Here is a 23,806-nt window from a genome sequence, read left to right as displayed (position 1 = left end):
GCACTTAAGTAATGTTAGTTCATTTCACATAAATTATGGTGCTTTGATGCACAATGTTTAGAGTGTGAAGGCTGTTAACTGTTTTTAAGACCAGTTTCCACATTACTTTTTTTTAGACGCATTTCTACATTATTTTGTATTAATGTGCCTGTGGCCAAATGTTATGAAAAGAGTATGTGTTTTGTTGCGACTAATGTATAGGTAGTTGACTGATTGTGTTTTATGATCTAGGGTTGATCTTTTCCAAGCAATGTGATAATTCATTAACACTAAAACCACAGCAAATTGCTTGCACTGCTTGAATTGGTTGACCCTTTTTAATAATAATAATAATAATAATAATACTTAATTGATCCCTAAGGGGAAATTTGGTCTTTGTGTATTTTACCTAATTATTTAATATGCTCAAGTATATCTCATATGCATTAATTGTTAAGCTATGACTTATATCTTTATTCTAGTGTAAAACTACCATCAGCTTCCTCATGTCATCAAATAAAGCATCGTTGTTTAGTGACATCCTTTAGCTATATCTGCACTCATATTAGAGCCATTTGGGCGTATGCCGTATCATCCGCTGTATCTGCAACCTCCAATTCCATCTTATTTGTTGTTTCCACAGTTAATTCTTTTTTCTATTATACTGTGATAAATTGTATAATAACAATATTTTGGAGCTTATGCTGCATTTTATGAACCGATCATTTCAGGAAGCAAACAAAGAAGTGCTTTGCCAATCGAGTTAATCTCCCCACAACAACAACAATACAGTGGACCCTTGACTTACAAACTCAATTCTTTCGCAAGGGCTGGTTGTAACTGAAGTTGGTTGTAAGTCAAGACTATTTTTCCCATAAGAAATAATGGAAATACCCATAATGCGTTCCGAACCTCCCACAGCAACACTTACTTAACCTTTTCATAATAAAAAAGGGTTGTATAATGTGCATAGTTTACCAAAAACACCAATAATTTTTTTTTGTGAAATTGTAGAGATGGTGGATTTCGACATGCTGTACATATTAGCGAGATCAGTCACACGAAACGCCACTCTCATATTTCCACACAATTTCCCTTCTTCGTTTCGATTGTGATCGCTTTCTTTACCTTCGTTACCTTCTCTTCCTTCCTTAGCTTCTTTTCTAGCTTTTTTGGGGCCATTTTGATAGCAATTGTCAAAATAAATTATATAAATCACTGCACTGACCGAAATTACGTCCACAAACACATGTATCTGGGCTCCGACTGACGCTTACGAGCGCTCTCGGCTGTTTGTTTACAATCGCACAAGTGGATATATGTGACCTCATTCGGGTCGTAACTCAAGACGCTGGTCGTAATTCAAAACAAATATTTTTGTCGTAAACCAAGTTGTTCACATGTCAGGCCGGTCGTATATATCGAGGGTCAACTGTATTTATTTCTAATGCACGTTTTCATACAAATGTTGTAGCTCAAAGTGCTTTACAAGATGAAGAAAGAAATAAAGAAAACTTTTAACAATAAAATTAGGCAATAGTAATCGACAAAGAACAAAAGTAAGGTCCGATGGCCAGGGAGGACAGAAAAAACAAACAAAAAAATAAAATCCAGACAGCTGGAGAACAAAAAAACAAAATCTGCAGGGGTTCTGGGGCCACAAGACCACCCAACCCCCTCTATGCATTCTACTTAACATAAATGACCTCAGTCAGTCCTCATTGTATTCAGAGTTCACTTGGAAGAATTTGATGATGATGGTCATGTGAACTTCTGGCCTTTAATCCATCAATGTAGGGACATCACGATGCTTTGATTAGGTGGTGGTGGCGCAGATCGCCACCACAGAAAACCAGAAAAAGAACAGCAGAGAAAGTAGGGGTTAGTATGGATTATGGAGCCACCAAAGATGATAATGATAATTAAATGCATATACAGAATATCAGGGTTAAACTAAAATGAAGCTATGAGAACGCCATGTTAAAGTAATGTGTTTTTTGCAGTTTTTTAAAGTGCTCCAATGTATTAGCCTGGCGAATTTCTATCGGTCAGCTATTCCAGATTTTAGGTGCATAACAGCAGAAGGCCGCCTCACCACTTCTTTTAAGTTTAGCTGTTGGAATTATAATTATATTGATAATGATATATTTAGGCCTACAAAGTGACCGTTTACTCAAACTGTATTCATAATTTTGAGAAGCGCAAGCGTAATTGACACGTGTGAAATGTAAATTTGTCATAAGTGATTACTTTTGACAGCAGTTTTACTCCTTTGAACTCGACCAACAGGCAGTGTGAACATAATGCATAAAGAACCCTGGAATGACACCGTCTTTGATTGACAGGTGAGGCGGGAGCTGGCAGCAGTCCTCATTTTTGAGTCCCATGCCAAAGCCGGAACTGTCTGTAAGTAGTGCTTGTCCAAATCACTTGAAATTCTTGTGTTGCCAAATAGTGGCATGCAGGGTGAGGCTGATGAAGATTTACTCGTATCGGAGCTCTGGATGCAGCTCTTGTTAATGTGTCCTTGATTTGTGTCTTTTTAGTGTTCAGCCAGGGAGACAAAGGAACATCATGGTACATCATCTGGAAAGGTTCTGTGAATGTGGTCACACATGGGAAGGTAGGATGGGTGAAAGCCAGAAGACCGCATCAAGGGAGAGACTCCGGCCTCCGGCTTTTCTGATCATACACCCTTTGCACTTGTCCTAGGGGCTGGTGACGACACTTCATGAAGGTGATGATTTTGGACAGCTAGCACTTGTTAATGACTCGCCACGGACTGCCACCATCATCCTGCGTGAGGATAACTGCCACTTCCTTCGCGTTGATAAGAATGACTTCAACCGCATCCTCAAGGTAAACTACTCGAGTTGCATGCAGGACCGTGTCTGTGTTTCTCCTGTAATGCTTGGACTTCATTTTGATACATTGTTGTTTGTTTGTTTGCAGGATGTGGAGGCCAACATGGTGCGCCTGGAGGAGCATGCCAAGGTGGTCCTAGTTTTAGAGAAGTGTCCACGGGTTGGACCAAACAGTCAGGGAAGTGGTCAAAAGTAAGCAAACTAAGCAACCAGTTTTTAAAAATGCATTAGGGGTATAGCAGTGTCCCTGGACAGTGCGCACATACTAAAAAGAAGAGCCAAATTACGTTAACAGAAGAGCTTTCATGTCCAGACTGACTCTGTGTGCCTCCAATCAGAGCAGCTTTCACATATTATGGATAGCACAGACCACTGGGCCCCTGCGACCCCACATATATTGTGACCCCATATAATGGACACACATATAATGTGAGCCCAGATATAATGGATAGCTCAGACCAGTGGGACCACCGTGGTTGCAGGTTTGTGTCCCCATCAGTTTCATATTCATTGTGTCATTTTTTCTTCAATCAGTCTCCGTTAATTAGCTACGGTCTTCATAAAAAATTTAGAAATATTCATAAGTTAATTCTCTTTTGTCAAGTCAAGTGACTTTATTGTCATATTGCAGTCTACTATGGCACGAAACAATAGGACTGTGCTGAAAGTTATACATAAATGTATATGTTACGGCCAAAACCCAAAATTGGCCAAATCGGGAAATGTCCAGCCAAATCGGGAAATGGCCAATGTCTCTGTAAATTGACCAGCCAATGTCCGATCTTTTCCTCGATTTCGGTATTTGGCCAGCCAGTTTGCGAAATGGCATGGGGCGATCGGCCAAAGTTGGAAGGAAAAAGGCATGAGCAGCGATTTTTTGCGCACTTAGTAGTGCAATTGTGTTGAGTGTAGCCTTGGCGGCTCATGTTCAGAAAGCAGACGCCACTTGGTTGTTTCACAATAATTAAGATCAGGTATATAAGTAGATTTCACATTTCTGTTATCATTTTAGCAATAAAATAGTGACTTTAACATCAGGGACCTATTTTATTGACCTTAAGGTTAGTGTTTGGGCGAGGGGAAGGCCGTCTCAAGTGGCGTCTGCTTTGCTGAACAAGACCCGCCTTGAGCAGTTTTTCGTGCAGAATGGAAAACTCACTTCTGAATCTGCATCTGAAAATTTTTAAGCATCTTCGCACCTTGAGCGGACAGTCTTACATCAGCACATCGGATTTTGACCAGGGAGTTCTCGCCACTTCGCGAAATGGCTAGCGAAAGTAGCATATATGCCGGTCATTTCTAGTACTTCGGACTTTGGCCACACCTCGCGGCCAAAATGCGAAATGGCCGGTCAATTCGGGAACTGGCTGAACTTCGGGTTTTGGCCGTAACGTATACATAAATGTATAAGTGTGAACAAGTGCAAGGCAAGTAGAGAATTATACAATAGTATACTATATTAGTTAATAAATGAATAAGTAAATAACAGGTAAATGAAGAAATAGTGATAAATTAAAATAGATAGTAATAAATATTAAGAACAATTAATTATTAAAACAAAATATAACAAATGTACTCCATGTACATAAACTACTAGGAGTAGAACTGAGGGCAGGGGGCAGCACTGAGTTCAGAGTTCAGGTAGCTAAGGGGCAGAACCTGTGGAAGAACCTGCCAAAACTGGTTTCAATGCTGCGGTACCTTCTGTTTTGGGGGTAGGGATTTCCCCTACAATGCTGTAGACGTTGTGCATTCCACACTTTCAATAACCTTTAAGAAGGAGGCAGATGAGACAGCTTAGCTATTAGCTAAACAAACAGACTTGATGAACTGAATGTCAAATTGTCACATTTCTTACATTCTAATGTTCTATAACCTTATGCTTGATAAAGATGTCTTTAATGGAGGGCAGAATGGTTCCATTGATCTTTTCTGCTGGTGCAGTATCCATTGTAGGACCGAACAGGAAAACTGGGACATAAACCCAAACCTCCACATTCCCAAAAATGAATGTGCGTAGGTCTCCAGCTTTGTGCCACTACCATGAATTAAGAGAGCTGCAGGAGTTCTGCCAAATGGCAGAAAGGTGACAGTTAATGTTAAAAGGGGTCAGGAAAACAGATGAAGTCAATAAACAAGGGTACCTGTCCATCAAAAAAATACCAAACATCACAGCCAGAAAAATTAAATGAAATCATAGTACAGTAGTAATTTGAAACTGCAAAATTAGTCCAAGAATACCACACAGTGCTTTTTTTGGTGAATCCGTAACTGTGGACCTTCTGGAAGAAAACAGTGACATCACACACCACACACTTCTAGCTCTTTGTATTTAGAAACACAGCAGAGTGATCAAAATGGCATGGGCAGAAGATGTGAAAAATTCCCAAACTGAAGAAAATGAAGTCAAAAGAAAAATTTAAATGAAAAAAATTGATTGTTCACCTTTAAGAAATGCATAAATGTGTACATTTTAGAGTACGTAAAATAACTCCTAGCTTATAGCAGCAGGTAAAGATGATATGGTTTTGTTAGCAGGAAGCCTGGTGCATCACCTTTCTTTCATTTGTGCCCTACTTAGATACACTGTGATGTCAGGAACCCCTGAGAAGATTCTGGAACATTTACTTGAAACTGTGCGTGTGGACACAGGCTACAATGAGCCAGCAGGTGAGGAGGAAAAGGTACCGATGGGGTGGAGTGCAGACTTTCAGAACGGCGTCTCAGTCTTACTTTTTTAAATTCTGTTTTACAGACTCTTGTGTGAACGACTTTCTCTTAACTCACTCTGTCTTCATGCCAACGTCCCATCTGTGCCAAGCTCTTCTCCATCAATATCCTTTTGATATCAATGAATTCTATCTTTTATGTTCCTCAGCATGTCTCGGTGCAGCATTAGACCAGAACGAAAATATTAGGATTGCATTCTTGTCACTTCTCATGCATTGTGCATGACTACTGACTTGTTGATCGTCACTTTTTATTCAGCATGCATCACTCGTGTCCCTTCTCACTACTCCCTTGTTACAGTCTCTCATCGCTACTCACATGTTGCACCTCACAATCACTTCTCGCCTGTTGTTCATTCATCACTTTATTCTCTTCTCTGCTGACTAGTGGTTCCATAAGAGTCACTCATCATGTATCACTACTCACTTGTCTCTCATCACTTTTTACTCTTCATCATCACTTTATATAACAACTAGGGAGTTACCCCTGCTCGCTTTGCTTGCCAACTCCTATAGGAAACAGATACCATTTTTTTTTTTTTTTACCTCCTCTTTGCTCATTGTCGTGCCGCATGATCTTCATCTCGCGGGGCTCTTCAAACATTTAAAAGCCTGTACAGCAGCTATCCTACACTTTGTCTTTTATTTCTGGCCCTGGATGTGGTTAAATCTCTTGGCACAAAGTCTCGTCTCACGGGACGTGAGTTCTTGATATTTTTTAGCTTATAATTTAAAAAAGGAATAAGAATCTGAAAATCTAACAACATCACATTAAAGTTCGATAAGTTCTGAAAAGAATGATACCAAACATATATATGTAGGTTTTAAAATAAGCCCGATTTAAAGTGTGACAAAAACGTGACATAAAAAGTCACATAAAATCGTTGCACAAAATCATTGCTCTTTTAGGCTTAGGATTTTATATATAGAGAGTAGATAATCATCCTCACTACTTACTTGACTCTCGTAATGATTATGTTTAGATGACTGGCTTGTTGCTCATCACTTTTTACTCAATATGCATCACTCATCACTTCTTACTTGTCACTCCTCACACATCTCTACTTCATCACTTTCCATTTAAACATCATCTTGCAGTATTACTCACCTGTAGCTAATCACTCATATCTCCTCACACATTACTACTCATATGTTGCACCTCATGCATCACTCTTCTCACATCACTACAAGTCTTTCCGCACGTGTAGCCCATCACTCATCATTCCTTACACACCACTACTCACTTGAAGCACCTCAAATGTCACTCTTCATACGTCACCATTCTCTTATTGTACCTCATGTGTCACTCCTCACTGCAAGTCTTGTGGAACCTGTAGCTTATCACTTACATCTCCTCACACACTATTACTCGCTTTTGTGTTCATCACATATAATTCATTACTCAGCATTGCTCATTTGTAGCTCCACTTGCATCATTTGTCGTGGATCACTATTTGCTTGTCAGTCACCGTGCATTGCTCATCATGCATCACTACTGACTTGAATTTACCTTACATGTCATTTGTCTTGCATCACTACTCACTTGTATCTGATCACTTGTGCCTCATCGTGCGTCACTACTCACTTGTATTCACCTTACACGTCATTTGTCTTGCATCATTACTCACTTGTATCTAATCACTTATCTACTCACATGTCACTACTCACTTGTTTTTTCTCGCTCATCTCTTCTCACACATCACAGCTCACTTGGTGCTCCTCACACATCGCTCACCTTGCAGCAGTACTCGCCTGTAGCCCGTCACTCATCTCTGTTCACACATCAATACTAATACTGTCAGAGTTAAGAAGCGAAATTACTAGAATAGATGAAGAACAAGCCAGGCGTCCAAGTCAGGCTCTTCATAGGAAAAGGCAGGCTCTGCATACAGAACTCAACATCTTGACAACTAAAGAAACTGAACAGCTTATTTATAAATCAAGACATCATTACTACGAACACGGAGAGAAAGCTAATAAGCTTTTAGCTCAACAAATCCATAAGCAAGAAGTTCGCAATGCAATCCCAGTAATCACCTAACACTAATGGAGATAAAATCATTAACCATAAAAATATAATGCACACATTTAGAGACTACTATAAAACCTTATTTTCTACTGAGTTTAAAGAAGACAACACACAATCAAATGCATTTCTGGAACTGGATAAACCTCTGACCCTATCAGAATTACTAGATGCTATAAAGTCACTTCAAGGTGGGAAATCAACAGGCCCTGATGGCTACACTATAGAATTTTATAAGAAATTCTCCACTCAGCTAGCTCCCCTCTTATTGGAAACATTTACAGAATCTAGAGACAATCAAATTCTACCTCAAACTTTTCGTCAAGTATTCATCACCATCTTTCCTAAACAAAATAAGGACTTGTTACAAAGTGCATCATACAAACCAATTTCACTCCTGAGGCGTCTAATGATGTTAAGATACTCTCAAAAGTCATAGCTAGAAGGATGGAGAAAGTGCTGCCTTTGGTGATATCACAGGATAAAACTGGATTTATTAAAGGCCGACACTTATCTTCCAATCTTCGACGCCTGTTTAATGTAATATATTCACCAGCAAAGTCAAACACCCCAGAGATATTATTATCATTAGATGCAGAAAAAGCATTTGATATGATTGAATGGAACTACCTTTTCACTACATTGGAGAAATTTGGGTTTGGCCCGAATATTTGTGCATAGATCAAACTACTGTATACCAGTCCAGAAGCCTCAGTCTGTGTTAACAACATTTGTTCAGACTACTTTAAACTAGAACATGGCACCAGACAAGGATGCCCTTTGTCGCCACTGCTGTTTGCAATCGCCATTGAACCACTGGCGGTCCACTGTTGAAATTCTTATCAGATAAAGGGGATTATCCGAGAAGGACTGGAAAAGAAAATTTCTCTATATGCAGATGATATGGTCTTATATATATCAGACCCAGAAAACACTGTGCCTGTAGGTTTAACAGCACTTTCAGATTTTCAAAAGATTTCTGGTCTCAGAATTAATCTGAATAAAAGTATACTCTTTCCAGTGAATTCACAAGCATATAATATTAGATTATACACCCTACCTTTTACCATAGCAGATCAGTTTAAATACCTAGAGGTAAATATCACAAGTAAACATAAAGCTCTTTATCAACAAAAGTTTGCCGTCTGTATGGAAAAATTAAGCAAGACTTGCACAGATGGTTAACCCTTCATCTCACTCTAGTCGGAATAATTCATGTTGTTAAGATGAATATCCTTCCTAAGCTTCTTTTTTTATTTCAAAACATCCCAATATATATCAATAAATCATTTTTTAACCAGTTAGATTCAACCATAACCTCATTTATTTGGAACTCAAAGCATTCACGTATCCGAAGAGCGACCCTACAAAGACCTCAGGCAGAAGGTGGCATGGCTTTACCTAATTTTCAGTTTTATTACTGGGCAGCAAACATACAAGCCATAAAAACCTGGACACAAATAAATGAACATACACAGACCTGGTCCGCAATAGAAGTAAAATCCTGCAGCACTTCTTTATATTCCCTGCTCTGTGCTCCAATAAATGCAAGTTATCGCAAATATACTAATAACCCAATTGTGCTTCACTCACTCAGAACATGGAACCAAATTAGAAAGCAATTTAAGATGGAAAATCTTCTATCTGTGGCACCTCTGCATGAGAACCACCTCTTTCAACCCTCACAAACATATCCAGTTTTTAATATCTGGAAAAGATTTGGGATTAAATTGCTCAGAGATCTTTATATAGACAACATATTTACATCTTTTGAACAATTACGTTCAAAATTCAACCTCCCAGCTACACATTTCTTTCACTATCTAAAAATTAGAAATTTTGTTAAACAGAAATTGCCCGATTTCCCTCACCTCGCACCCTCCACAATGCTGGAAAAAATACTGCTCAATTTCGAGGAATTAAACACCATTTCTGCATTATATAAAATCCTATTAGAGTCCCTACCTTTCAAAGATCCAAGAGGACATTGGGAAGAAGATCTCTTAATCAATATATCAGAAAAGGAGTGGAAGGTAGCAACGCCATCTTCTGGCAGCTCCTAGTGTATTAGGACAACTTGCAAACTCTCGTAAATCCTACTAAAGTTAGGAGTAGTTTTCTAAATCAGAAAAAGTGATAAAGTGCTTTTACTCCTAACAGTAGAACCAAACTACTGAGCCAGTGAGGACCATTTTCTTATGCTGAGGCGCTTGATAAATATGGGCCTTGAGCTCTGTAAGTGCAGTGAAGCTCCTTAACACTCCATTTACCTACCAAGCGGAGCCCACTGAAGGGTCCGAGCTGGAGAAGGCAGCATACTCCCTCAATAAGAAGCAGAAGGTCATCCGCCTGGTCAGCCTGTGGGTGGCGCTGTATGGTCAGTTACTGAAGGCAGATGCCATCGCTCTGGACTTCTTAGAGGTAAGCTCAGTTCCCCTGGTGTAGTGTGCCATTGTTGTCTGTGTGAAAAGGCTGGCTGCAGGATGAGTGTTTACTCCAGACCCCTCTTTTCCTCCCTTCCCACTTTATTAGTTTCTGTGTTACATTAAACAATATAAATTTAACTGATTAAACAAGTAAATAAACCCAAATAATAAAGTGCCACTGTGGTGCACTGGTTAGTACAAATGTCTTTCACCTCCAATAGATTGGGTTCAGGTCACAGCGGAGGTTACTAGACATGTGGAGTTTGCAGGTTCTTCCTGTGACTCTGTGCATTTGTCTTCTTCCCACATTTCAAAGGTGGAGAGTTAACTGGTGCCTCGAAATTGACCCAATATGGGTGTGTACAGTGGACGGATGCCCCATCTTAAGTTTTATCAAGTGCCACAGAGGTATTCATTGGTGAGCCTAACTTCGATAAAGCAGGTTAGAAAATGGATGGACAGTGGTGCCATTGAGTTGAACCCTCATTTCTGGAGCTGTGTTGCCATCACTAACCACTGCACTCTTCTCACTATCTAGGAAAACTGATCCTTAGAGCCTTTTCATGTCCTTAAATAATAAGAGGACTGTTTCATTTTTGTTAGGTAGAATGCCCAGAGGGGACTGGGCGGTCTCGTGGCCTGGAACCCCTACAGATTTTATTTTTTTTCTCCAGCCGTCTCGAGTTTTTTTTTTGTTTTTTCTGTCCCCCCCCTGGCCATCGGACTTTATTCTTATTCTATGTTAACTAATTTTGTCTTATTTTAATTTCTTACTTTGTCTTTCATTTTTCTTCATTATGTAAAGCACTTTGAACTACTTTTTTGTATGAAAATGTGCTATAGAAATAAATGTTGTTGTTTTTGTTATAGAGGCCTCAGCTTATAAAATGGTTTCAACATTCTGACCTCATGCTGTCTTCTGACATGAGAGTACTCATTTACTCCCGTAAGAACTTGAGGATAAATGTTTTCTGGCCCTGGTTATATGTTAGATTTCAGCATGTTTAATCCAAGCTACACTTCTCTCTCTACAGTTGCCAAATCACTCAGTTCCTCCTTAATAGTTCCTTTTACCGTGGGGTGGTTATCCACGTCTTTAGTTGTGTAAACCTTCGGAAAATTTAAGTTTAGGGCCTTCACTATTTAACTGTCTGCATATTTTAATGGCCCTTTACTATTAATGACACATTTCCTTTTTCACTGTTCTTGGGTGGCACGGTGGCGCAGTGGTAGCGCTGCTGCCTCGCAGTAAGGAGACCTGGGTTCGCTTCCCGAGTCCTCCCTGCGTGGAGTTTGCATGTTCTCCCCGTGTCTGCGTGGGTTTGCTCCGGGTGCTCTGGTTTCCTCCCACAATCCAAAGACATGCAGGTTAAGTGCGTTGGCGATCCTAAATTGTCCCTAGTGTGTGTGTGTGTGTGTGTGTGTGTACCCTGCGGTGGGCTGGCGCACTGCCCGGGGTTTGTTCCTGCCTTGTGCCCAGTGTTGGCTGGGATTGGTTCCAGCAGACCCTCGTGACCCTGTGTTAGGATATAGTGGGTTGGACAATGACTGACTGACTGACTGTTCTTTTATTACTAAAATAATGAAAGAATTTCTTTGAGTTGAACATACACTCAGTGAAGAGCGCTTTACAAAAAAATAATGGAATTTAAATGTATTATCCACTATTTCACATTTGCATTGGAATGTCAATTCTCTTGGTCTTTACTCTTTGGACAGGAGCTGGAGAAAGAAGTGATGCACAATTCCCGTCTATCCGCCATGCTGAAAGAGCAGCTCCAAGATCGCCGGAGAATGCGGCTGTATGTCACGACATTCTTTCATGCTCACCTTTGTCTGTCTTTTTTTTTTTTTATAAATGTATCCTTCTTTTGTCCACCTCCCGATTAATGATTATGATCTTTTGACCTTTTGGTCATTAGGATGCTCTCTGCTTCTCACTTCTTCGTCTTCTCTCTTGCCTCCATGTTTTTCACTGTGTCCTCCATTTTGCTCCTCAGGCTGGAAAATGGACAGCAGACCATGCCGCATCCCAAGGTAATTACCCTTTAAACTGGCATCCATACATGCCACCCATTTCCATTCCTCAAATCAATCCCAGTTGATAGTTTTCTAGTGTTAAGGTAGACATCTTCAGATTACTTGGCTGCTCATGTGTGACACTCGCATGGTGAATGGTATGTCGGGAGCATCAGGGCTCAGAATATCTTGGGGTGACAAAATATATGTGTAAGGATTCAGGACCACTTTGAACTGAAGAGTCAGAACAGGAACATCAGGGTCAATAAAAACTGGAGAATGAAAAGAGGAAAAGAGAGTACGAGCTGATCAGGAGTCAAAACACAACCAGGAGCATCAGAACTACAATCCCAATTCCAGAAACATTGATACAGCATAGAAGATGCTTTTAAAAACAATAAGGATTGATTTGTAAATCCCCTTCAACCTGTGGTATATTGAACACACTACAACAACACATTCTTTCATGTTTTACCTTGTGAAGTTAAATATACTCTCACGTCAAATCTGGGGCCTGCAACACACACCCAAAAAGTTGGAAGAGTCGAGTGCTTCCCACCCTGTCAAGTCACCACAAGATGGTTCATCCATCATGCAGGTCATCAGCTGCGGAATTGTATGGTTTCTATTTTGCATTTCATAATGTAAGAGACAGGTCAGAACTTCAGTCAGGCCAATCTCGTTCACGCACTCACTGCTTACACAGCCTTGCACTTGTAATCTGGGGCACAATGTGGTTTGGTGTTGTCCTGCTAGAATATACAGGGACATCCCTGGAAAAGACAGCAAGACTGATAGATACGTATTTTGTAAGTCTCTTTTTGCATTTATGGTGACTTCACAGATGTGCCATTGACACACCAACATACTATGACAGGAATTGGCTTTCGGACCTGATACTGATAACAGCTTGGATGGTCCTTTTCCTCTTTGGCCTGCAGAACACATCAGCTGTTTCATTTTACAAAAACTATTTGAAATGTTGACTCGTAATATCACAAAATTTGACTCCACTGTGCTACTTTTCCAGAGAAGTCTGCCAGTATTGGATTCTGCTTTGCACAGTAAAACCATAACTTGCATATATGGATGCAACCGTAAATGATGTTGACTGACGAAGATTTCCCAGAGTATGTCATGATATCCTTTACAAACACACAATGGTTTTTAAGATCGTGATGTCTGAGGGCTCAGAGATCACACACACTCAGAAGGGGTTTGGAGCCTTGCTGTTACACTCCAAGATTTGACTCGATTCCTTGAATATTTTAATTGTTTTTTTTTTTTTGTTCTTTATTTTACCTTAAACAATTTCTTGTATTAGGAATTTGTTAGTTTTCGCATACCCCTTGGGGTCAGAGCGCAGGGTCAGCCATTGTACGGCGCCCCTGGAGCAATTTCAGGTTAAGGGTCTTGCTCAAGGACCCAGCAGAGTAGAATCTCTTGTGGCAGTGACAGGGATTCGAACCGGCAACCTTCTGGATGCCAGCACAGATCCTTAGCCTTAGAGCCACCATAGAGTGTGCACCATAGAGGGTGAAATGCCCAAACTACTACCAATGTGTTTTGGAGGAATGCTGTTCTCAAAGTGATGGATTATTTGCTGTTGCTTTTGTTGGAAAACTGGCAAATTGATGAGCCTCAACCATCTTAAAGGACGTTCTTTGCCCTTTTTGGAGGCTTCTGCTCTACTAGAAAATCACATCTCCTTGTGATTTCAACTTGTCACATCATTTTTAGTCCTAAACGTCCCCTGTCACACATTTTTTGGAATATGTTGCAGGCATCAATTTCAGAGTGAATGTACGTCTTAAAGAAAAAATGCAGTTGATGTGGACAAACCTGAAACGTCTTGTCTTTATACTGTTTGTGTTCGAGTACAAGGAAAAGGAAATACAGATCACTCCTTTTTATTTTTATTAGCATTTTCTATACTGTCCTAACGTTTTTAGAGACCGGGGTTGTGATTAAAATAGTGAAGTCCGAGTAACAACCAAAGGAATAGGGCTCAACTAGTACAGTCGGAGCTACAAAAGGCACTATAAAATCAGTGTCATTAAAATCCAGGAGTCAGAAATGAATTAAAAAAATAATTAAAATTGGGGAGTCCGTATAGTGAGCAGAGGATTATAAATCAGTTAGTACTGGCTGTTTTACGAAAGGCACTATAGAATCAGTGTCAGTTAAAACTCAGTTAGAATTTCATTTAAGAGTTAGATTGAACTGTAACTGCGGAGTCAGAAAAGGGAGTGGAAGGTAAAGGACAATTAAAAAACAGGAGACCTGCACAAGAGCATTAGGATTGGGGTTATCTCTGTGGGCCAGATCAGTGTCTGGGAGACTGGGGATCAGTTAACACTGGCTGAGACATGAAAGACGCTATAACACAAGTGTCAGTTAATGGGTAAATGAGTTATGTCAAACTGTGACAGTTAAAGGTTTCATCCCATTATTCCCAGTGACATGCTAGCTGGGTTAATTGACGATTTCAGATTGTCCTCTGTGTCAGCGGTCCCTGCTTTGAAATGACCCCTGGACCATGGCTATTTACAGTCTTGTGCCCAGACCTGGCCCCTCTGTGACCCTGATTTACATTTAGTGGGTTTGAGAATGATGTGTTATTTTGGAATGAAGGCAAATCAAAGGGAAAAAAATGCAACCGTGTGAACTTTCATGCCATTGTGTGATTAAAAACTGGAAGTGTACAGCTGGCTGTTATGTTATTTTCCTTAATGGTCACTTAAACAAAGTATAACTTGTCATCTTATGCTTGGTGTAGTTTATGAAGATCCATGTGATTGTGACACCAGTAAAGTAAAATTTAATTATTTCCTATCGTGTAGGTGCAAGACCACTTGAACTGGTTTGCCAATTTGGAGGAGCGCAGAAGCAACATTAAACCAATCAGAGCTCAGGATATAAGTAAGTTCAGAGAAAGATGCCTGCAAATTTTGTCTTCATCTATGACGTCACACAGTTTTCCATGTCTAATTATTATTAGAATGGGGAGAAGGGAGGAGGACTGTTAAGTATTAGCTGAAGTGAACTGAAGGGTTTCATGCTACCTGCCAGAATATACACCATGTTGCTCAAAAAATGTGAGCCGATCTTCGTGGCGAAAGAAGGCTGCTTGCTCTGCAGAGCCGGGTCTGTAAAAGGTGAAAAGGGTGGACGAATAGCCGATTAGCCACGTGGTCGCGGGAAGGTAAACAGAGAGCCCTTAAAGCGGCTTCGGGACAGAAGCAGGCAGACATGACAATTCAATCAACAAGGTTTATAAAATGAAATATATACATATAATAAATAGAAATCAATCAACAAACAATCCAAGAAAAAAAATAACATGAAATAACTATATACAATAAATATCACATGAAATAACTATATACATTCAATAAATAAAAATCAAACAACAATCCAAGGAACTATATACATACAAACAAACAATAAATAAATATCAAACAATAATTTTTGCAATAAAAAAAATAACTGCCATAACCTGCAGATGAAGCCCAAAATTAAAAAAGAAAATTGAGAGGAGGAGGCCTGCCAACATACAAAGTGCCAGTCATTTGTAAAGATTGCCAAAAAAAAAAAAATTAAAAACAGCTTGAAAAAGGAAGGAGACCTCCCTTTCTACCAACATACAAAGTGCCAGGCAGTAGCAGGCCTCCTCGTGAATAAAAAAAAAAAAAAGAAGCACCGTATGGACCCATCTACAAATCAAATAAATAAATAAATAAAGTTCTTTAATGACTATCCCCCCCGGCATGATTTTTTTCCTGCCACTCCTGGACTGTTCTGCCGGCTGAGGTGGAGCAAAAGAATTCCCCCTTAAAGCAGCTGTGGCCGAACTCCTTTGTTTTTGGATGGCCACAGAGCTGCAAACATAGGCTTCTACTTTCTTTCTTTGTTTGGGGGAGATTCCTTGCTGTCGTGCCAGCTCGTCCGTCTCCTGTTTTTTCTTCCACCGCCAGGCAGTGGTGCGGGGTACCGAAGGTCCCGCCGGTGGCGGCAGAAGTGGAGGAGCGGCAGTGTCAGCCGGCGGGGTGAGTGGCTGGGTGGCGGGTGCTTCTTGTGGCACGGCCAACAATTGGCGGTGCCACATCCACGGGGCCCTGAGGTCGCTGCATCGCCTGACCAGACAGGTCAGGTGGGTCCGGGTATTGATACTGTTCTGCAGTGGACTGCTCAGGGCCTGTGGGTCGTGGTCGTACGGCAGGGGTGGGCTCTGAAGCAAGGGCCGAGCTGGTTGGCAATGGCACGGCCATCTCCAGAGCCTGCCATACCAGCTCCCTGGTGCGAGCGTAGTGCCTACAGAGACAGAAAGCAAAATAAGTCAGGGTTTGAGGGAGGAGAGGGGCATGGTGGACCCCACTTGTCCAGTGTGTACTTACCATTGTGCCAGGGTGCGCTGATTTAGGAGGAATAACTGGATACGTGTCTGGGCCATGAGTACCGGGTTTGTAAGTATGTTTTCTTGGATGCAGATATAATCCCGCATCACAGCTGCCCAGCAGTTCACCCTCACGCCACTGATGGTGGTTCCTTCGGGGTGAATCCTGGACAGCTCTATACAAACGGTCTCCACAAGGCAGCTGACGTTTGGCATCTGTGCGGCTTGACCGACCATACACCTACAAAATTCGGGGGGTGGGTTTGAGAGAGAGAGAGAGAGAGTCAGTCAGTCAGCCCTGCCATCGATATCCGATCAAAATGAAAGAGGCCATGACAAAGAGATTGAGCACCTACCGTTGCAAGCTCTCCACTCCCGGTGTGACACTTGTCTGCGAGTACTTGCGTCAGAACCTCCCCTTCACCAGTCTTTCCTGGTGGCGTGGTGGGAAGCGAACTGGGGCCTTGTCACCCTCTGGCAATTGTTCCCAGAGGGTGACGATCTCCGCCACTTGCTGCTGCATCACGTAGGGATGACGCAGCTTCAAGAGACCGAAGGCCAGGTTGACCACGTGCTGGTAACCTGGGCCAGTGTCAGGTCCAAGGCTATTCTGTTGGGGGAAGAGAGCGAAAGTGAGAAAGGGGAGCACTCATCAGATATTCCACAGGTATATCACGACTCGTCTGGAGAGACTTACTGGTTCGTGGGACACCCTTTAAATGGCCTTGTCTCCAGGGGAGGTCTCCTGGTCGGCTGGCCCAGACTGTGAGGCGCCGATGGCAGGGCGCGACTGGGACTTGTCAGACGACAACGGTTGTCGGGCGAAGTCCTCCTCAAGGCCGAAGAGGGTGTTGTCCAGAGGCTCCTCTACTGGCCCCTCATCCTCTTGGAAGCCCTCGTTGACAGTGTCGTCATCGTCGTCGTTTGTATGAGTCCCATCCGGAACGTCGGGATCCCTGCCCATCACTTCCTCCAGCACTCGACCGGTCTGCAAAAATAGGTACTGGATGCCAATGAGCTCACCTGTGAAAAAGAGGGAACTGTTTTAAAATGAAAGAGGGGAGGAAGAGGGAGAGAGAGAGAGACAGACAGACAGACAGAGGGCTCAACACCCGCCTTACCAGTGTACTTCACAGTCCGGGTGTAATCGTCAACCAGCTTCTTGTGATAGAGAACGTCACTCAGCTCATTGACGGAGTGCTGGAGTTGGCCATTGTAGCAGACCATATCACGGTCTGCTGCCTCCACTGCTTGTGCAGTGCTCGTTCCAACACGCCAGGCCTTCCAGCAGATAGGCCTGAAGGTGGGCCGCGCTGGCTGAAGTGCCTGAAATACAGAGAGAGAGAGAGAGATAAAAATGCAATGCCACCCACTGCCTCGCACAACACAGGTCAAAAGAACAGGTTTCTGGGCACCCTTACCAGGTATGAAGCGGTCCAGATGCAGGTGGAACGACTCCAAGGAAGTTGAACCTCGTGCACACCTGAACACCGGCAGCGTGATCCCCCCTTTGACCAGCTGCCCGGTCTGCATGTACAGGATTCACGCTGGTTGGGTGCTGGATGCAGTGGAGTGTGGTGCCTCTGTGTTTTCCAGATTTCCAGGATCTTGTCGCGGTCCAAAAGAGGGATACCCATGGTGTCTGTGGCATCCCCGAAGGCCTCCAGCATCTCGTCAATGAGCCGGCCAGTCTCCTCCGCCCCACGCGTGCGGCAGTGGCGGGCCAGCTCCTTTAACGGGATCTTTCCGTAGCCGAAGCCTCGGGGATCCTTCCCTGCCTCGCCAGCCTTGGCCTGTCGCAGCCGGGTGATGTCTCCCTGGTCCCACTCAAAAATGCAGAACGAGAGAGGCGCCATGAAGAGGCTGTATAGTGGGTGGCTCTCCGTGGTGACACCACTGCGAAGCGTCGCATCAGGTGCCACACATCGAGCTGCACCACTAGCTGATCCCACTGGTTGAATAAGAGGGACACCTTGCATGGTCCCTCTTGGGAACAGCAGTCTCGGTCCACATAGAGGACCAGAGGCGGGGACACACCGGCATCACGGTATCGCTGCATCAGCCCGGTGGCCATGGGGTGCAGGCCAGCGCCCTCGGCTGCAGTGAGGACGCTGATCAATATCTGGCCATGCTCGTTCCCCGCATTGGTCACCCAGGCTGCTATTCCTGCTGCGGCACCAGCGAGTTTCTTGGTCACCTGAACGATGAAAGGGAGAGTGACGGTAAGCTGGATGGAAAGAAGGAAGGAGGGAGGGAGGGGATGGTGATATCGCTCACCTTCTTGGTTGAGTCCATCTTTAAGATTGAGCCAAAGATGGAGGTGATCCGGGCCTTGGTCTCTTCTAGCCTTGAAGCCACCTTCCTGGCATAGATGGACAGCAACCACTTTGCACTGGGCACCGGGGTCATCCGTGGTGGTAGACGAGGAGTCGTGGATGGCTCGGCACCCGATGTGATGAACTTGGTGACCGCGAACATAAACTTTTTGGACCGCGTCAACCAGGACCTGGTGTGCTCCTCAAGCAGATATCTGCGCAGCCGGCTGGCCCCGTTGCCCAGCGTGCGCTCATGCATCTGCCAGATGAGCTTTTTGTCGCAGGATAACCTGTGTTAGACAGAACAGAGACATTAGGCGCTGAAAAAAGGTGTCGGGCGATGTCGGGGGCTGGAGGTGCACGTTGCGGGGGCCGGGAGGATGCCACCAAAGGTGAAGGTTGGAGGTCAGCACAGGCTTTCCATCCTTGCCCCTGGTGAAAAGGACCCGACTTAACCACACGTGCTGTTCCTTTGGTAGTGTAGTCCTCCAGCCCTCGGGCAAAAGTAGCTGTGTGTGTGAGAGAGAGGGAGAGAGAGAGAGATAGAGAGACAGACAGAGAGAATGAGCAACAGAAAAACAAACAAAAAGAATCAGACAGGGCCTGTTCCTTTTCCGGCAATGCAATTCAAAGAAACACATCTTTTTAACTCGCCTCTCTCCTGGCTACAGACAGTGTTTGTGAAGGCTGCTTTCCCGGATCAGCCGTCAGTTGGGAGTGCTGGGATGGCATGGGCCCTCCACTGGTTGCAGACTGGGAGGTAGATACTGGGGAAGGTTGTTAACAAATTCAAACAAATAATAGGTTAAACAGAAAAAGTGAAGGAGCCACCACCAGTTTCCATGGGTGGCTGTCACTTACCAGCCTCCAGCTCCATGCTGGCCAGGAATCTCGACGACGGAGGCTGCTGCAGAGTGAGAGGCAGTGGGGGCAACAGTGGTGGTTTTGGGAAGGGAGGAGGTTGCTGCTGCCTTTGCCTCATCTCTCCGACCGCACATGCAGCTGGACAACATTCATCTTGGTCCCGACTTTGGTGGTCTGGCGCCAGAGCCATTTGATGTAACTGCGTTGGGGTACAACAGCGGGAACGGTAACAGGTGAACAAATGGAAGCAGGGTCCCACTACCATCTGTGCCCTTTTGCTCGGACCCAATCCACCAGTCTCTCACCTCTTGACCTCCCGATCTTCTGTACCGTAAAGAGCCGCAAACGTCAAGTGCCCATGTTGGCCGCAGCCGACGAGCCTCTTGCCCTTGTCCAGGATCCTGGCCATCTCTCTCCCGTCAACAACGGATGGCCTTCTTCACGTCGGGAAAGAGCCAGGCGTAGGACTCCAGGGCATTTTTATTGCTCGCCTGCGGGCTATCCGACACCTGGCCATCTTCGCGCTCCCTCAGGTGGGTTGCCAACACCATGATGGCATAGCCGAGGTCATGGGTCAGCAACTATTTAAAAGTTTGACCCCGGTACTGTCCAAACTGGAGCTCGCTGCCGCTACGCACCAGCTTGGAGTTCCCGGGGTCACCACCTGCTGCCCGCACCTGTCTCCTGGCCTGCTCCCTGACCATCTCGGCCAACTTGACCCTGAACGGCACAGAGCCGCTCAGGCCATATGCCTTGGCGACCTGGATCGCCTCGGCGGAGGCCTTGAGGGTCAGTTTGCCGGAGGTCTCGCGGCGGAACTGTGGCACAGGGTTCAAGCTGGATAAATTAGACAAAGCAAGAGAAAGTTACAGTTCCATTCCAGAGTTTTACAACACCTCTGTTTTTCTTCAAATTTAACCAGCTGGAATGCAATGAGCGACCTGAAACAGATCCGGAAACAGGAAACTGGCAGACATTTACATTTAAAGTTTAGGTTACCAAAAACTCAAATTAAAAGAAATTTCAAAATATTACAAATTGGCCTTCAGGGAACAACTAATAGGTTACAACCTCCATATAGTCTGCACCAAGCGACGTTGCCTCCAACAGAGATCAAATAAAGAGTAACTGAGCATGCAAAAAGAAAAAAAGAACAAAGGAACAACAGGATGATAAACTGCCACCTTTGAACAAATTCTATAGGCACCAAGCCCAAAATTCCAAAAAGGTTTTTTTTTTTTTTTTTTCAAATTAACCTTTGTGATATTTAACCTATGAATACTTACATGTCAACAGCGCAGGTAATGTTGGGTCTATTAAAACAACGCAATCAACCAGTACATCAATAACAGAAAGAAACCTTTGCTTTGAGAGGAACATTGCTACTACAAACAAAGACTCACGTAGGAACACTAGTGGCAGCCATGGTAAGAGATACCAGAAACTGTTAATTTTGAATTCTGAAAGAGTAAAGGGACACACAAAAAAATAAATAAATATAATGGTTAGTAATACTAGTACTGACTTTTTTTAAGATCTTTAATAATATTACAACTTCCTTGTTTCACTGCAATTTCCTATTGTTAGCATTATTATTATTATTTATTATTAACAAACATAATTATAATGCAATTCTGTCCAGACTATTTACAGATATTTATATTACTGAAACCAGTTTGCTAAAAAGAAAAAAAGAATACTTTCATTAATATGTACAAAACAAATAAATTCTCATTAGATTAAACTACATCTGTTTTATTTCACTTCACTATAATCCTTGTGTACTAATAGTAACAGTAATAGTTCCATATTAATAGTACCAGCGGGCCCACTTTAAGATAAAAACTTGAAGCATAACATCGCTGCTTTTAGAGGGGGAGGCGGGTCTTTTGGAACAGAAATCCAGCCAGTTAAAGTTTACAGAACAAATTGATACAACCAATTAGAAGACAGGCGTTTCCGCAGTGAGCCAATCCCTGCACAGGACTGCTTGTCAATCACCCGAGAAATGGAAACAAAATCGTAACAGAGCTGCCACGAAGATCGGAATTCTTTAGGCGCAATATATTAATGTTATTTTTCTTGAAATTGTGTCATTAATATGTGGTTTTCCACCCAAAGAGAGATTGGGGTAGAGTGGTGACCTAAAGAAAACATAATCAATAATTTAGGTGAAATAAATAAAATTGTTGGGAAGTCAATACCAAAACATTACGTAAAATTGTATTCATAGAATTCAATATGCAATGGTAAAAACAAGGAATACTAAGCTGTAATTACACAGAAGCATTTTTTATCCATCATCTTGGAAGCAATGGTGCAAGGCTTTCCGTGTTGTTTGTGATGAACATCCACATAAGTTGAAGAACTCATTTTGGTGAAAAATGACAGCATTTAGCATTTGAAAGAGCAGGGCAGCTAAGTGTTTCTAAAAAGCAGACAAGTTCAGAAGGGAGTTAGGCAGGGCCTTGAAACATACCTGAACCCATAAAGACTTATGAAGGAGCCGGGCAGTTAATTGTTTCTAAAAAGCAGAGACAAGTTTTGAAGGGCTATAAAAAGGGCCTTGTATCATATGTGCACCTATGAAGACTTATTAAGGCATCATTAAGGTAATTAATAAGTAATGAAGATGGAAGCATCTTCTTCAGTAAGCCTGAAAGGAACAAGTTATTTAAAAAAAGAAATTCAGTTCAGAGGGAGATACAGCAAATAACATTTAAAAAGTTTACTAATCTCCATAAAATAATTTGCAGGCAGCACCCAATATTTTAATAGGCTTATCTATAGACATGTAGTATCTTGTTATATTCGATGGATCTCAAGCTTAGCCATTAGATGGAAAATTTAATTCATATCAACTGGACAAAATTAACAATATTCTGGATCAGCGACCTGAGGTGCATGTTCTTGAGGGACAAGAGACTTGTTGCTAACAAGATGTATTTTTTTATGGCATTAGCAGGTCACCACTGTTTAAGAGGATGGGATGCTAACCATATTGTCCAAGCTTTCAGATCTCCAACAAATACAGTACATTCTGAGGCATAGTTAGTAGGTTTTCAAATTCCAAAAAGTTTTGAACTTGGTTTGATTTTCTGACAAACAAGTTTTGTTTTACATATTGGGATTTGGTTTTTGTGTTTAGTGATTTTTCCTAGTTTTGACCTATAATATCTGTTTGCCTTTCCTACGCTGATTTTTTTTTCTGCTTTTCTTAAAGTATTTCTTAAGTAAGTAATGTGAGTGAGTATTCTAAATGTTACTCAAACTGGGTATTCTGGCTAAAGATCTTAATTGGTGACTTTAAACTGACCCGATGCTGTATGTTGATGTGTTGTGTGCGAGTGCTTCGTTAATGGCCAGTTCTTGTGCCAGAAGCATCTGGGTAGGATTTGACTCCCCTCAACCTTAAAACTGGATCAAGTAAGTTCAGAAGAGTTGTTTTCATCTCATTTTACTGACAAATCTTTTTTTTTTTTTCTTTTCATAGTTCGATATCAGATTTTTAAACCAGATCACTCCTCTGTCACATTATTACTTCCTGTGAATTCTCCAGTGAAAGAGATCTTGTCTGCACTCCAGGCTTCAAATGGCAACATGATACTAGTGAGGATAAATTCAGCTGGAGGTGGGTGCTTTGAAGTTTAGGGATTCTGCTCCCACATTCCCATTTCAAATAAGATCTAACCTTGTCTTGTTTATCCTCAGAAAAACACCAACTGAAGCTGGATACCAGCGGTGTGCTCACATCCTTGGGGGTCAATGAGCGTCTTTTTGCCTGCTTATCTGAGGAAGTGGAAAAATTGGTAAGCAGATATTCTCTTTTACTTTGAGAACCATCTGAGGAGAAAACCAATGGGAATTTGTTTAAAACTTTTGAGGCAGGTGTTGACAAAAGTCAACATAAAGGGTGGAAGGCTAAGCATCCTGAAGAGTCATCTAGAATATATTATTGGTGTTGTTCACTTGACTGCAGCAAAGACGCTAACTTGAACTGAATCTGTATTAGTTTTATGTAGAGCACAGCATCAGGTACCGCCAGTTGCTCACGTCAAAAGAAATTTCTCTGTACTGTGTACTGTAAAAAGATGTTTTTGTATATTGTTGATGTCTCAGATTTTGCACTGTGAAATGTACAGTTTGAGCTGTCAGAAGAAAGTGATAATAAGAGTGCTGCAGAAAAAC

The 23,806-nt window shown here is 42.4% G+C and overlaps 2 protein-coding genes across 2 annotated transcripts in view; one reads left to right on the top strand and one right to left on the bottom strand.

Annotated features, from left to right (window-relative positions):
* rapgef3 (Rap guanine nucleotide exchange factor (GEF) 3) overlaps positions 1–23,806 on the top strand; it is a 119,363-nt gene that overhangs the window by 74,291 nt on the left and 21,266 nt on the right. Inside the window, exons 7-18 of the mRNA XM_028798489.2 lie at positions 2,325–2,385; positions 2,526–2,602; positions 2,692–2,838; positions 2,932–3,035; positions 5,425–5,513; positions 5,599–5,677; positions 9,869–10,019; positions 11,744–11,826; positions 12,025–12,061; positions 14,887–14,965; positions 23,112–23,249; positions 23,330–23,427. Coding sequence (XP_028654322.1) covers positions 2,325–2,385; positions 2,526–2,602; positions 2,692–2,838; positions 2,932–3,035; positions 5,425–5,513; positions 5,599–5,677; positions 9,869–10,019; positions 11,744–11,826; positions 12,025–12,061; positions 14,887–14,965; positions 23,112–23,249; positions 23,330–23,427 — 1,143 coding nt within the window. The remainder of the gene's footprint in view (positions 1–2,324; positions 2,386–2,525; positions 2,603–2,691; positions 2,839–2,931; positions 3,036–5,424; positions 5,514–5,598; positions 5,678–9,868; positions 10,020–11,743; positions 11,827–12,024; positions 12,062–14,886; positions 14,966–23,111; positions 23,250–23,329; positions 23,428–23,806) is intronic.
* Positions 17,967–19,066, bottom strand: LOC127527010 (uncharacterized). Its single transcript, XM_051924374.1, has 2 exons — positions 18,717–19,066; positions 17,967–18,636 (listed from the first exon to the last, which is right to left on the bottom strand). Exons 1-2 carry the CDS (start codon positions 19,011–19,013, stop codon positions 18,172–18,174), a joined length of 762 nt encoding a protein of 253 aa, XP_051780334.1. The 5' UTR covers positions 19,014–19,066; the 3' UTR covers positions 17,967–18,171.

This window comes from Erpetoichthys calabaricus, chromosome 3, assembly GCF_900747795.2.
Source record: "Erpetoichthys calabaricus chromosome 3, fErpCal1.3, whole genome shotgun sequence".
Lineage (NCBI taxonomy): Eukaryota > Metazoa > Chordata > Cladistia > Polypteriformes > Polypteridae > Erpetoichthys > Erpetoichthys calabaricus.
Note: the sequence above shows the minus strand (reverse complement) of the source record. Positions and strands in the feature narration are given on the sequence as shown.

Coding starts and splice junctions, on each gene's coding strand:
- LOC127527010 (XM_051924374.1), bottom strand. CDS start 19,013: ATGCATGAGCGCACGCTGGGCAACGGGGCCAGCCGGCTGCGCAGATAT. Junction 18,637..18,716: donor AGATGGACTCAACCAAGAAG/GTGAGCGATATC, acceptor TTCATCGTTCAG/GTGACCAAGAAACTCGCTGG.